Consider the following 16,005-nt stretch of genomic DNA (forward strand, 5'->3'; position numbering starts at 1 on the left):
CATATTATGCCCTAGGTGTTGTATGATCCAACTCCTCTCAGCTTCACTGGTATCAAGAGCCTGTTCATAAAAGTATGTACTTGTAGTGTAAAACATAACATGGTAATACTGTTTATAAAATAACAATTTGTCCAACCAACCACAGGTCAAAGAGTATAGAAAGGATATTGATTTTTACCTGAACCATGGTGGCCATATATTTCCTCATATTACTTGTACGAATAAGGCTTGGACTTGACAGCCCAGCCTCTTGAGCAACAGTTGATATGGCATCATACGCCCTCAATACACCTCCAGCTGCAATAAAAATCAATGGAGAAATAAAATACATCTAGCCATTTAAGATTATTTTTTAGCTTATTGCCAAAACTTGTATAACTGGTAACCTATTTATAATATTTAAATCTTTCAATTTAATGCTGTCCAGCCAGCATGAAATTGTCAAGAACAATATCTGGCAAACCTTTGGCTATGTTTGTTTCTGCTATTGTATGAAAAGGATAAGAACTGTTTTTGGTCGTCTTACGGCAACTTAAAATTTGTTAGCTAGATATTTACCAGTCCCGACAGAAAACTGCAAAAATAAAGAGTTTCTGGAAATCTTTTGGCAGCTTATAGTTTGCTACTCCTATTAAATAACTGCAAAACATGCAGTTTTGAATTAAATTGCAGAAAATTTGCTGCAATTAATTTATTTTAATAAGGTAAAGGATTATTTCACGAATTATTGAATTCAGTGGAGGGGGATAGCATAATTTACTGTCCACAGGCAGTCAAGCTATGAATTATCTGAATCCCCCATTTTATGTATAACTGATTTATAAACATACACACTCTGCACTTACTTTTGCTACCAAAAAGGTATGGAGATTCAACTGGAATGGAACATGCCTTTCGGACTATCTTGCTTGCAACAAAACTTAAAGCCTGGCGCGTTTCCAGAGGTAAAATAACTGGAACACATCTTCCAACCTAAAATAGAAACTCATGGACTTAAATCATTGACTTATTGTTCTACACTGAGTGGCCAAAAGAATTGCAACAAACATGATTGATGTCATCGCTGTACATAGGCATCTTTTTGGTATTTATATTCTATTTTTATCGGGATAGACAAAATACGAAAATATCATCTTTAAGTGCATTTTCTAATGGAGATAATTATCATTTACAAACCTTTCCTCGTATCTCAACAACTTCCTGAGTCATTAAAAGGTGTGCTTCGAATGAAGTCAGCTCTTTCATCAATTGTGCCTGAACATCGTCTTGACCAGTTTTTCTCTGATTGTAAGCCTTCAATCTGATTAAAGAAACATTGCATATCAACATCTAAAATGCAGCAAGAAGCTATGCCTTTAAATTCATACTTTTATGAATGGACTCTCCTCTTATTTCTAAAACCAACCTCCCTGCACAATTTGCACAGAACAAAATACACTTTAACATATTTTACTGTTTAGATTTTGTGTAAAGGTCAGTCAACAAAACATTATCATATTTGGACCCCAAAATTTATGTACTATGTACTGTTTTGATATACATACCTTATTGCCTGAACCTCATGGCACCTTCTTCTATTGTACAGTGTGATCCTGGCCAAAGTCAACACAGCAACTTTTTTGTAGTTAGCATATGAAATGTCAGTAAGATCAAGGTTGCAGATCTCCGTTTTCATAAATTCTGTTATTTTCTTAATGTCTTCGGGTGTCGGCAATGACTTGGGCTTATTATACTGTCTTTCTTGTAAAACCATTCTTGCTAGCTTCGTTACTTTCACAGTCCACTGCATTTTCATTAATTGCAGAAAATTTTCTGCCTCTTTTTGCCTCTTTTCATCAGCATGTATGATAGCACTGGCTAGTTTTGAACTTGCTAATGATTTTATATCATACCCTAATTTAATAGCATTGCTTGGTGACGAAAGATCTTCTTCATCGATGCTGTCTTGGTTTGAACATTTTAGAGCAGCTTCTGCCACATTTACAAATTGAGAAGGTTGGAGGAAATAATTAAGATCCTCATCATGTCCTGTTGTTTCCTTCAGAGCAATTAGGAGTTTTGCAGACAGTCTCATACCCTGGCTGGTATAATATTTCCTCATTACACGGTTTCCTCTGTTACGGTCCATCAACTGATTACCAAGGCTTATGATAAGTGGGTCCGTTTGGGCCACTTGAGATACATGGTCAGGCTGCATGATAGTGAAAACTTCTGTCACAACAAGTTTTGAAGCCTGGTCCGAAATTCGTCCCACTAACGTTTTACTCTGTATATTGAGACTGGTTTGGCTTGAATATGATTCATCAGCATCATACTTTGGGCATAACTTTTGATGTCTCTTAAGGTTTTTCAATTGATGCCAAGCAAAACACCTTGGACAAGGACCTACAGCATTAAGATCAAACTCCCTCTCTGTACTTCTCCTGGCAAGGATTATTTCACCTTTTCCTTCACTTATCACATTAGTGTTGTGTTTGTGAATACCACGAAGGCGCAGCAGTTCAAATTTGGTCTTTCTTTCTTTTACAGTCTTTTGCTTTTCTTCTTTCGTCATTGTGGAGTTGACCTTTGGGATAGCCTGTACTTCTGCTTCATTCATGTGAAGAGAACTCATTAAATGATGCGAAAAATTGGTTTGCATCTTGCCACAGAAAATACAAGGATAGTGTGAATCATACACTCTTTCAGTCTTCTTCTTTTTGCCTAATTTGGTTGTTTGGCTTTTCCGTACCAGTTTAACATATATCTTTGGAAACTTTTCACCATAAGCAACAGTCTCAGGATCTATATTTTGATCCTCTAAAGGGACATCTGAATCATCAGCACTTGAAAATTCATCATTTAACAATGACACTGGAAGCAAAGATGGCTTATTTAGCGCACTGAAATCTGGATACTCCACTGATATATCACTATTGCTATCACTAATTACTTCATCATTTTCAGCTAGTTCTTTTAAGATTCTTTCTTTCTGGCATTGGTTTTTTCCCCCAGTTTTTCCTTCAGAGTATTGCAGGGGTTTTCTTTTTTTCTCTATTGGTGAAGATTCACTGGCTTCTGGGTCACTTTCATCCAATTCATCATCTTCAGAAATATATTCACTACCAGAAGAAAAATCCAACAGGTCATTTGAAAATTCAGCATCAGATGTATCACACATGGTCGTTTTCATCGGACCTACATCTGACTTTGGAGAGTGGGCAACCATAGTGCATGCAATAGATCCTGGAGTAACTACTGTTTCTGAACGGCCAGATGGTGTCGCCCAACTCATGTCATCAAAAACACTTTCAATGACCACTACAACAGAAATGAAAGTATACATGTAAGAACAACATCAGTTTTTTAATACATACTTGTCATATCTGACAATTATATTCAAAGGTAACCAAAAAAAAAAAAAATTACCTGCAGATTTATCACACGTGGTTGCTGCCAATCGATCTACATCTGACCTGGGAGGATGGGTAACTGCAATGCATGTCATAGTTCCTGGAGTAACTACCGTTTCTGAACCAGATGATGTTGTCCTTCTTATGTCATCAAGAGAACTTTCAATGACCTCTATAATGGAAATGAAAATATTTATGTAAACACTTCATCAGGATTACAAGACATACTTGTCATATCTGTCAATTGAAATTCAGAATTAAAATAACAGTAAATCACCTGTCGATGTATCACACGGGGTCTTTGTCATCTGACCTACATCCGACTTGGGAGAGTGGGCAACCATAGTGCATGCAATAGATCCTGGAGTAACTACCGTTTCTGAACGGCCAGATGGTGTCGCCCAACTCATGTCATCAAAAACACTTTCAATGACCACTACAACAGAAATGAAAGTATACATGTAAGAACAACATCAGTTTTTTAATACATACTTGTCATATCTGACAATTATATTCAAAGGTAACCAAAAAAAAAAAAATTACCTGCAGATGTATCACACGTGGTTGCTGCCAATTGATCTACATCTGACCTGGGAGGGTGGGTAACTGCAATGCATGTCATAGTTCCTGGAGTAACTACTGTTTCTGAACCAGATGTTGTCCTTCTCATGTCATCAAGAGAACTTTCAATGACCTCTATAATGGAAATGAAAATATTTATGTAAACACTTCATCAGGATTACAAGACATACTTGTCATATCTGTCAATTAAATTCAGAATTAAAAATAACAGTAAATCACCTGCAGATGTATCACACGGGGTCTTTGTCATCTGACCTACATCCGACTTGGGAGAGTGGGCAACCATAGTGCATGCAATAGATCCTGGAGTAACTACTGTTTCTGAACGGCCAGATGGTGTCGCCCAACTCATGTCATCAAAAACACTTTCAATGACCACTACAACAGAAATGAAAGTATACATGTAAGAACAACATCAGTTTTTTAATACATACTTGTCATATCTGACAATTATATTCAAAGGTAACCAAAAAAAAAAAAATTACCTGCAGATTTATCACACGTGGTTGCTGCCAATCGATCTACATCTGACCTGGGAGGGTGGGTAACTGCAATGCATGTCATAGTTCCTGGAGTAACTACCGTTTCTGAACCAGATGATGTTGTCCTTCTTATGTCATCAAGAGAACTTTCAATGACCTCTATAATGGAAATGAAAATATTTATGTAAACACTTCATCAGGATTACAAGACATACTTGTCATATCTGTCAATTGAAATTCAGAATTAAAATAACAGTAAATCACCTGCAGATGTATCACACGGGGTCTTTGTTATCTGACCTACATCTGTCTTGGGAGAGTGGGCAACCATAGTGCATGCAATAGATCCTGGAGTAACTACTGTTTCTGAACGGCCAGATGGTGTCGCCCAACTCATGTCATCAAAAACACTTTCAATGACCACTACAACAGAAATGAAAGTATACATGTAAGAACAACATCAGTTTTTTAATACATACTTGTCATATCTGACAATTATATTCAAAGGTAACCAAAAAAAAAAAAAATTACCTGCAGATTTATCACACGTGGTTGCTGCCAATCGATCTACATCTGACCTGGGAGGGTGGGTAACTGCAATGCATGTCATAGTTCCTGGAGTAACTACCGTTTCTGAACCAGATGATGTTGTCCTTCTTATGTCATCAAGAGAACTTTCAATGACCTCTATAATGGAAATGAAAATATTTATGTAAACACTTCATCAGGATTACAAGACATACTTGTCATATCTGTCAATTGAAATTCAGAATTAAAATAACAGTAAATTACCTGTCGATGTATCACACGGGGTCTTTGTCATCTGACCTACATCCGACTTGGGAGAGTGGGCAACCATAGTGCATGCAATAGATCCTGGAGTAACTACCGTTTCTGAACGGCCAGATGGTGTCGCCCAACTCATGTCATCAAAAACACTTTCAATGACCACTACAACAGAAATGAAAGAATACATGTAAGAACAACGTCAGTTTTTTAATACATACTTGTCATATCTGACAATTATATTCAAAGGTAACCAAAAAAAAAAAATTACCTGCAGATTTATCACACGTGGTTGCTGCCAATTGATCTACATCTGACCTGGGAGGGTGGGTAACTGCAATGCATGTCATAGTTCCTGGAGTAACTACTGTTTCTGAACCAGATGTTGTCCTTCTCATGTCATCAAGAGAACTTTCAATGACCTCTATAATGGAAATGAAAATATTTATGTAACATAAACACTTCATCAGGATTACAAGACATACTTGTCATATCTGTCAATTAAATTCAGAATTAAAAATAACAGTAAATCACCTGCAGATGTATCACACGGGGTCTTTGTCATCTGACCTACATCCGACTTGGGAGAGTGGGCAACCATAGTGCATGCAATAGATCCTGGAGTAACTACTGTTTCTGAACGGCCAGATGGTGTCACCGAACTCATGTCATCAAAAACACTTTCAATGACCACTACAACAGAAATGAAAGTATACATGTAAGAACAACATCAGTTTTTTAATACATACTTGTCATATCTGACAATTATATTCAAAGGTAACCAAAAAAAAAATTACCTGCAGATTTATCACACGTGGTTGCTGCCAATCGATCTACATCTGACCTGGGAGGGTGGGTAACTGCAATGCATGTCATAGTTCCTGGAGTAACTACCGTTTCTGAACCAGATGATGTTGTCCTTCTTATGTCATCAAGAGAACTTTCAATGACCTCTATAATGGAAATGAAAATATTTATGTAAACACTTCATCAGGATTACAAGACATACTTGTCATATCTGTCAATTGAAATTCAGAATTAAAATAACAGTGAATCACCTGCAGATGTATCACACGGGGTCTTTGTTATCTGACCTACATCTGTCTTGGGAGAGTGGGCAACCATAGTGCATGCAATAGATCCTGGAGTAACTACTGTTTCTGAACGGCCAGATGGTGTCGCCCAACTCATGTCATCAAAAACACTTTCAATGACCACTACAACGGAAATTAAAATATACATGTAAAAACCTCATAAGTATTACAAAACATACTTGTCATATCTGACGATTAAATTTAGAGGTAGCTAAAAAAAACACCAAAAAACTGTAAATCACCTGCAGATGTATCGCAGGTGGTTGGAGAACCAACTGCTGATGAGCTGAAGCAATCTGTTGATGTAGCCCAAGTTACATCATCAAGAAAACTTTCCAAAGTGTGTTTTCTCTTCTTGAGCACCTCTGAAAAATATATGTATAATATATAATATATTGGGAAAGATAATATATTGATAGAGTTATTACAACCATATCAATTTACTAATCTTTACAGTGAAATGAAAATTCATGCTTATACAACTATTTCTGACATGCAATTTGCAGATTGTGCTGTTTTACACAGCATCAACAATATTTTAGCCATATTTTGGCTTTAAAAATAACAATTCAAGATCCTGAACATTCAAAAAGCAAGAGACATGGCTTGGCTCAAGGTTTTTTTTTATTCCAGAGTAGTCAAATTTCTCAAGGACTGTCCTCGTTTTTATTAACAGAATTTAAGGACCTTGTCAGTCCAACTGATGATTTGTAAATCCAGAGTTAGATGAATTAAATTTCGATCCAAGTACATAAAAGGAACATATTGGAGAAAAATGAGACTCAGATTATGATTGAGCTTATCCAACAACTCTGGAATCTAGTACCTATAAGAACAAAGTAAAAGAATAAACAATAAATCCCAAACCATCTTTAAAAATTATATATATATAAAGAAATGTGCACCTTTACATTGCAAGTGCATTTAAGCAATTGTACATCAGCAATAATCCACTATAGGGATCAATCAATCATAAGTTTTATAATAGTCTGAGAATAACAAGAATTAGCGTTAATTTATATCTTATTTATTTACTTGTTTTTTGAGCTTTACACATTGGGAAAAGTTCCATGACAGAGGAAAAAATTCTTCGTTTTGAGATAAATTATAGCAGAAGTGATTAATATTACTGAAATGCCCGATACAAAGTACCCCCCCCCCTTCCAAAAATAGGATGGGGATGACTCTCAGGGCCCAATTCAATGTACCACAATAACTGCATTTGTATCCAATACATGTTACAGAAGACCCTATGTCAATTTCTCACCACTTTAAAATTTTAACCATTCACAACAGCAAGTACAATTTTTCACATTTTTATAGTTCTATTGTAGAACCTTCCTGAAAATATTTCTTGGAACTCTCATATTTAAAAAAAGTGAATGTGGACTGCAGCGTTTAGAAATGTGGGCCTATCAATCAATTATACTCGATATGAAGTCAAAGGTACCTCTATCACTATATGAAGAGTGTGAATCAGAAATTTAGATTAATTACTGTTGATCCTTGCAACCAAATCCTGGTGCTTCATGTTCGTTGAATTTACATTCACAATTAAACTGTGCTTTGTAAGCTTACAACTTAATACTAAATAAGTGTTTATCTAAAGCAGCAGTGTTTACAAAAGTGCATTCAACAAATGACAAGTCAAAAATAAACGGTCTAAGAATATTTCCGATTCCCCTCTCCATATAGTGAATATTCTATACGCAATATGCTGAAATCACATTGATTTAAATGCACACACATTGTATAAACATCTATAAAGGATCGACACAAAACTTTAGTCCTTTAGTCAGAGCTATCATAGATAAAATAATGCAGAATTAGTTACCACTGCAACTTTCTTAGGTTGGCCTAAAAGAGAGATATAGCATTGTTGCCAATGAAAATTAATGACACAACAATATTCATTTTGACCAAATTAACAACCTCTAGACCATAGAACCAAAAATTTCAAACATTTGTAGAGGCATTTTTCTCCATAATGATGTAGGCTTAAAAAAAAATTAATCTTTAGTTTCTCAGGCCAAAAAATTCAACATTTATGCAGCAGACAAGGTTTTGCTTTTTTTTTTTTACTTAGCTGTAGCATGATTTTGTACCAAACCTGTCGAACTTTTGAAGAAAAATTAAAGTTTGAGGGCACTTAATGGAAGAAAATTTCCAACAGGCAATTTAGAGAACCAATAATTTTTTAACTAAAAAACTTGAGTTTTGTGTCCAACCTTCGTCATCATTCAAATGAACTGAAATTCAAAACACATTTATTACGTATATATGCCTTTCTCCTGCCATTTTTTTATTTCTGAAAATGATTCCACTTTTGTTGCAGTCAAACTGTAAAATGAAACATGGAAGTTCAACCTCTGATTGAAAAAAAAATTAACTATACACTAATAACACTATGCAAAACAGATACTTTTTGGTGTTCGATGCTCTGTATAATAAAAAAAAAAAAAAAAAGCTATGGGCCTCATTGCTTACCTGAGAAACAATTTTAAAAATTATAGCCTTCCTATTCTAAACCGCTATACAAGATACAGACCTCTAAACAGTTCAAAGTACTTTGCTGTAGAGGTCTCACCTGTGTGGACGTACATCCTACCACGCCGTGTTACTCAGTCGCGATTAAATTATCAAATTTTACACACTTTTTTTCCAATCCATGAGAATACTAACACCAAATAAATTGGTCAATGCATTATTTACAAACAGAATATGCACATGAATAAGAAATAAATGCATAAAATCCAAAGACCACGGAAGTAATACCACACGTCGGCCACAAGTCTCAGGTGTGCAATCGGGTGTAACGAAATTGAAGGGTTTATATACCAGGTCCCTGTGTGCCAGTGCCTATTTACGAGCAATGTTCATCTTTAAGGGTCATGGAAGAATAAAGAACTTTTCTAGATACAAATTTACTTGCATAGTTATTTAACATGTTTAACAAATAACTGATTTAAAATTACTCAATTTTTTTCCTATAATTTCTATGCATTTAAATTTGAACCCCAATTGTGGCCCCTTTCTGACTCGAGGGTAATTGTGTAAAGAAACTTGAATCGTCAATATATTAGCTTGTGTCTAATATTAGTTTGACAATTGTACCCTTGTTCTTCAGATGTTTCTAATATGCTGGTAAGACTTTATCAAATTTTGACCCTTCCCCACATTTTGGTCCCATCAAAACCTCCTGGGGGGGGGGGGGGGGGGGAGGGGGGTAATGGTCATGGTCTAAACAAACCTGAAACCTCTCATACTAACTTGCTTCCATATTATTTTAAAAATTATAGCCACATACTCTTCAGAGGATTTTTTCCTATATATTTCTATGTAAAATTGGACCACTGCCTCTAATTGTGGACCCTCTCTGACACCAGGGGGAGATGGTATGAATCAACTTTAAATCCCTTCATGCTATTTTGCTATTCTTTGGCTCTGGTGAGCTAATCAACGTAAAACTGGATAGATATGGCAGTAAACTTACATAGCTTGGTCAGCATTGCAAAACACTGAATATTTGCCTCCATTCTCCACCCCTTCAAGCCTTACAGGCCACATCATTGTTCTGGGGACACCTTTTACCTGGGCCCACACAATCCTTCCTATTTTTTCTTCTTCATGCATGTCCATTACTTTTAACTGGTCTTTTTCTTTTTGTCATTTCTGGAAGAAAAAATATTCAATAAATTAAACTGTAACTTGAGTAATTTACCTAGAATATTTGAATCAATTTGACATAAAAACCTAAACAAGGGTAACTTATAAATAGTAATTTTCATATTAAGTCCCAGACTTCTTATTTTTCTACTTAGGGAGATAACCCAACCAGTTAAAAATATAACTAAGGTTACTTGTCTGTACATACATTATGGATTTAACACTGCGAGGTTACTTGTCTGTTTATGCATTATGGGGTTTAATTAACATTGTGGGGTTACTTGTTTATATACACATTGTGGGGTTTAATACTGCAAGGTTTCTTGTCCATATACACATTATGGATTTTACACTGTGAGGTTTCTTGTCTGTTTATGCATTATGGGGTTTAATTAACATTGTGGGGTTACTTGTTTATATACACATTGTGGGGTTTAACACTGCAAGGTTTCTTGTCCATATACACATTATGGATTTAACACTGTGAGGTTACTTGTCTGTTTATGCATTATGGCCATTGTGGTTTAACATTGTGGGGTTTAACACTTTGAGGTTTCTTGTCCATAGACACATTATGGATTTAACACTTTGAGGTTACTTGTCTGTCTACAGATTATGGGGTTTAACACTGTGAAGCTACTTGTCTGTTCACACATTATAGGTTTATCATTGCAAGGTTACGCTAATTGTCTGTCTACACATTATGGGGTTTAACACTGTGAGGTTACTTGACCGTATACATATATACATCATATAGCATAAGTTTGAAGTTAGTCCTCTGTTCATGATAAGGGTCTCATGAAAGCACCAACTCACTGCCCAATTATTATAATTTGTGTAGAGATTCAAACCAAAATACTTGTAGGTACATGTGTATTTCTCTAATACATATATATCATTTACACTTGACCACCAAAAACTTAAATTTTTTTTGCATTTCCAAATAGATGTAATACAAACACTCATGAAACAAGCTTACCTTTTGTAGGTATTAGTTCAAATGAGAACATATTTTTCAACACTGAATGAATTCAACTGACAGTAAAAACAGCATGCATCAAAATCTTCAATATTAAAGAAGCACAAAAAATTGGCGCCATTGATAAAGATTTCCAAGACATCAAGATCAAAGTCGGAGCAATATAAGCACACATTTACAAATGCCTCATTCGAATCAAATCCAATAAAAGCAGTAGGAAATTCCATGTTCTTTTTTTCTGTATCATGTAGAACTATGGCTGACAAACATCCTCTACATGAGCAAAAAATTAGGACAAGCTTTGTGAGGTTACTTCTCTGTCTATACAATGTGAGCTTTGGGTTCAAGTTTTAGTGCACTATGTGCTATAGTCTTTTATCTTAAGATCCCACTGTAGAAGTTCACAAATTGATATATAATGTAAGGAACAATATTATTAAACTAGGAGTATAGTAACCATTACATAATCCAAATATATGCATATACTTACCTATTCACATTCAAATGGAACTTTTAGTTTTATTAAAAGATGTGTGATTGTCTCTGCAACTTCCAGTGAAAAAGTTCCAAATCCAAATACAATCGAGTCACTGTGTATTTTTGTTAAAAGTTTACATTTTATATTCAATTCTAGAAAAACAATGAAAATGAACCTCAAGTTCTCCTGATCTTTAATGTATACTTCATACATCAAATCATCAATCATGTTGTTCACTGGAGATCATGAGTCCAAAGACGGAAAAGTGCTGACCATCTTCTAAACATCACAAACATCAAGACAATGCCCAATAAAAGTGAAATAAAAATCATGAAAAGTAGTGAGAACAGCAGCACAAAGAACCAAACCTCCATTTTCATTTGAATTGGAAGTTGCAAAACAATTTAAATATGTACTTCCTGTTGTCCTTATATGATCATGATGATCTGTTGGGTTTTCCTAACCCCATGAATTTGTCCAATAAGACATCATGGAATGTTAAACTTGTAAAACCCTATTAGCATGTCCCTATAGGAATTGTGGGGTGTTCTGTAACCCCAGAAGTTTGCCCTTATACAATATATACATAGTGAAAAAGAGACTTGTCGGGTAACCCAATTGCTTTTACATAAAGTAAGGTTCCGTGCCATATACACAGGCACCTGAAGTGTGGAAAACATACCCCCCCCCCCCTCCCCCCGATTTACCAAAATATTCTACCGAGCCTATAATTTCTAAAAAAAATTGTGATTTTCCTGTCAATCATGTCTGTATGTCGTTCTGTGCTACCAGTTTGTACTTTTCTAAACGTTTGTACTTTTCTTAACGTTCTGATTGGCCATTTACGGGTATTATAAAAATACAAATGGTAAACAAGAGGCCCATGGGCCACAAATCGCTCACCTGAACAATAGTCCTTGCATCATTTTTTTTCGAAAGGGTTTATTATGATGTGAACTCTTAATAAATATTGTAAAACTCATATATTTCAAGATTTTGCCATATATTAAACAATACATGAAAAGAAGATAATAACAATTTTATCTTTCGCATGTTGTCACTATTCACAATTGCTCCACCTGTAAAATACATTTTATTAATGTATAGAAAAATCATATGCTAGGAAAGGGGAAAACTGAAAAGCTCATAAAAAAAACTACCTACCCTATTTTAAAATCTGATGAAATAGGAAACACACATATTTGTTTTTCTTGCCTTAGCAGTGTCCGAGAACCTTACTGGAGTGCGACCATTTCGCGCCGAGTACCATTTCTCGCCAGTATATTGTGACGTCAGTTTTCGTATATAATTTTATGTGTTGATAAAATGACGCCACAATGTCCCGGCGAGAAATGGTACTCGGCGAGAACTGGTCGCACGCCAGTAATATAACAATAAATATTGTTCTTTATAGTTCATATTTTAAAAATAAGGGTCCATAAAAATCAGTCTAACAATTTTGATGTTGATTGGCCTGCCAATTTATCGTAAAAATTGTTAGACTGCTATCACAGCTTAAAATTAAAATTATGTTTACTCCAAATGCAATACAGTCATGCAAACTAATTATTATTAATAAACAAAACATTGAAAAACAAAAACAATTTCTTTTATTTCATTTTATGCTTGTCAAAATGTAGCATCAACATGATATAAACGTCTGTAGAACATCTAACCCCGATTTTAATCTTTCATTGCAAAAACAAATCGTAGTAACATTGTTCTCCGATATCAGTACCATTCATATTTACCAAGGTCGTGGTTGCACTTGTTTGATTCGATCGGTAAACTTTAAAATTAAATTACGCAACAATTATTCCAATAATCGATGACAAATTAAATAGCTTTAAGTGTAAAAAAAAAAAGAATCTTGAAAACGCAGTGTAAAAACAAATGGCATGGTGATTATGCTGATAGTTTACTGTAGAGCTGAATTCGGAACTACGATTTACCACTATTTAATAAAATATTCTTTATATCATTCTTCGTTAAAACGTTACTTTTATAGTTAAACCGGCAAATCACAAACTTTTCTTTTGTCAAAATTGACGTCTGAAATCTTCTTCAAAATGGCGGTTAGTTAGTACAAACAAAGAGCTTCCGTTTCGTAATTCCGAATAACGAGCCCGATCTTATATAAATGAACACACGATCAGAACACGCTTTCAACACATAGTTTGAACCCTTCTAAGGGTCCCAGTATGAGACTGAGGGTCACCATTTTTACAATTTAGAATCTGCCTTATATATAGAAGTTGTCATGTAAATATTGGTAATATTGGAGCAGCAGTTCTTGAGAAGAAGATTTTAAAAGATACCCCCCTTTTTTCACAGTTTCATGATTATTTCTCGTTTAAAAAGGGATTGCCCTTTGAATTTTACAATTTATAATCTCCTTAATATAATAATGCTTTCTGCCAAATTTCGTGAAAATTGGATGAGTGGTTTTGGAGAAGAAGTTGAAAATGTGAAAAGTTTACAGACGGACGGACAGACAGACGGACGGACGGACGGACGGACGACGGACAACGGGTGATCAGAAAAGCTCACTTGAACCTTCGGTTCAGGTGAGCTAAAAACAAAATCATGTAAACAAACAGGGGGTCCTTGCTTTGAGACTGATTCTCAGAGAATAAACAGCAGTGCCTACAAAATTCCAGTAAATGTTTCATGAAGGTAATAAAGCTTTACATGTGTCTTCAACTCAAGCCCCAAGTCATGGATTTTATTTGTCGTAATCTTGTGTTACTTCAGCAAACCCCAGCTGGTTTCTAGTCAGCATAACAGGAGGTTTTGACAAAGTGTACCTCTTACATCTTCCTAACTGTTCAGGAAAAGACTTTCAAGTGCAATCGTGCGTTTTCATTGCTCAATGTTAAATAACATCGACAATGACAAAATAAACTACCAAAATTTACCATATAGCTATAAACGCACAGTTTGGAGTTTTTCACCACTTGGATTAATTCACTAAGAAATTCTAATTACTGCTTGTATACACAATGTGGCTTGATTATCTTGTGAATTTGACCCACAGTAGACGACATATGATTAGGTAATTACGCTCCATTGCACATGACACCTGTGAATTTGATATAAAATTGACTTACTTCCTTGGTCAATCTGTACTATGCAATGTTTTCCCCCGTATACTTTTGACTGCCGACTTAATTTGTAACATTGTAACAAACAATGTAGTGAGATAATTATTGAAGAAATTAGGATTAATATTGGTGAATTTTGAAAAAGGGAAATATTTATTGGGGGAGGGGGTAAATATAAATGCAGTGATTCTATTTTTTTACCAACCTGTTTCAAATGAAAATAGTGGTTTATAGCATATAATTCAAAATATGGGACAAATATTCTTTTCCCATGATTTTTTGCGTATGCCGTGACAGGGCTCCCACTGTACCAAAAATCCTTTTCGTCACTTTAGAACGACCCATGTTTTACAATTATTTCTATCATATCACATATACATGTGCATGTATATGTTTATGCAGACCTATATGTTTAAGATATTAATATTTTGAACTTTTTAAATATGCATGTATTGACCAATTTTTTGGTATGTACTGTATATGCACTCTCCTCATTTGTATCACTAAATGATTTCCAAGAAGTATGGTATGAAAGCTTTTGAAAAGTTAAGATACTAAATTTCTACAGTTCTAAGTTTGAGATAAAATAAAAACCAAAACACTTTTCATATCAAGAAACAAAAACAAAAATGCCATTATGGATTCATACACATACTAGATAAGAAGATGGAGTGAAATCCACAAAGACAATAATTCTTCTGTTCTAGACTAATTTAGAATTCTCCAAAATTCCCTATACCCGCAACACAAATTTTGGCGAGCGCTCGCGGGCGCTCTCTCTGCTGAACACGCCTGAACATTTCAGGGACTTCTTCTTTTTTCTATATTAGCAAATATGTAATTTTCTTACAAAAGTTTAAAAATAAACTACACATCTGAAATATTCGCTAATTTCGCCAGTGGCGAATCTTTTTCAAAATTGGAGTAAAGAAATCTAAATCTGGCGAAAATTAATTTTTGGTGACTTTATACGTACAACCGAGATTTATCAAATTTGGCAAAATGTGTTAAGTGTGAGTATGCATTATCAAATCACTTTCAAACACATACAAATTGAACAGGTTTTTGTCAGGCAATCATGTCTACATGCGCAATTGGTTTCTTACAATTATGTCACATTTAGAACTTAAATTAATACATACCACAATTTGAAAGTCTGTATCCCCATGTTTACAGAAAATATAGTGATTTTCTGGCTTTTATAGAAATTAAATCTGTTAACGGTGAGTGGTCTCTTAGGAGAGACATTAATTCATTGCACTATTTTTAACATGTTTAGCAAATACTCACTCGTCTAACTTGCAATCTGATACTTAATATAATTGAGCCTCTAAATCACATTTTATGACTTTAAATTATAAAAATCAAATACTAGAGTGTAGCAGATTTTCACCATCTTTTCCTCGCCTGACATGACTAATGCTACAATATGGCACACACTA

General features: G+C 34.8%; 1 protein-coding gene and 1 long non-coding RNA gene across 2 annotated transcripts; both read right to left on the minus strand.

Annotated features, from left to right (window-relative positions):
- Positions 1-282: 282 nt before the first annotated feature.
- On the minus strand, positions 283-5,843 carry LOC128191243 (uncharacterized). The gene is made up of 14 exons (XM_052863334.1): positions 5,777-5,843; positions 5,514-5,666; positions 5,249-5,407; positions 4,988-5,143; positions 4,721-4,879; positions 4,460-4,615; positions 4,194-4,352; positions 3,936-4,088; positions 3,670-3,828; positions 3,409-3,564; positions 1,545-3,300; positions 1,177-1,300; positions 835-972; positions 283-297 (listed from the first exon to the last, which is right to left on the minus strand). The coding sequence occupies exons 1-14, from the start codon at positions 5,841-5,843 to the stop codon at positions 283-285; spliced, it is 3,510 nt and encodes a 1,169-aa protein (XP_052719294.1).
- Positions 5,844-6,047: 204 nt separating this feature from the next.
- LOC128156989 (uncharacterized) lies at positions 6,048-9,853 on the minus strand. The gene is made up of 4 exons (XR_008239778.1): positions 9,830-9,853; positions 6,579-6,701; positions 6,301-6,459; positions 6,048-6,195 (listed from the first exon to the last, which is right to left on the minus strand). It is a non-coding gene; the product is annotated as an uncharacterized LOC128156989 (long non-coding RNA).
- Positions 9,854-16,005: the final 6,152 nt, after the last annotated feature.

Source organism: Crassostrea angulata, chromosome 7 (assembly GCF_025612915.1).
Source record: "Crassostrea angulata isolate pt1a10 chromosome 7, ASM2561291v2, whole genome shotgun sequence".
NCBI classification, from domain to species: Eukaryota; Metazoa; Mollusca; class Bivalvia; order Ostreida; family Ostreidae; genus Magallana; species Magallana angulata.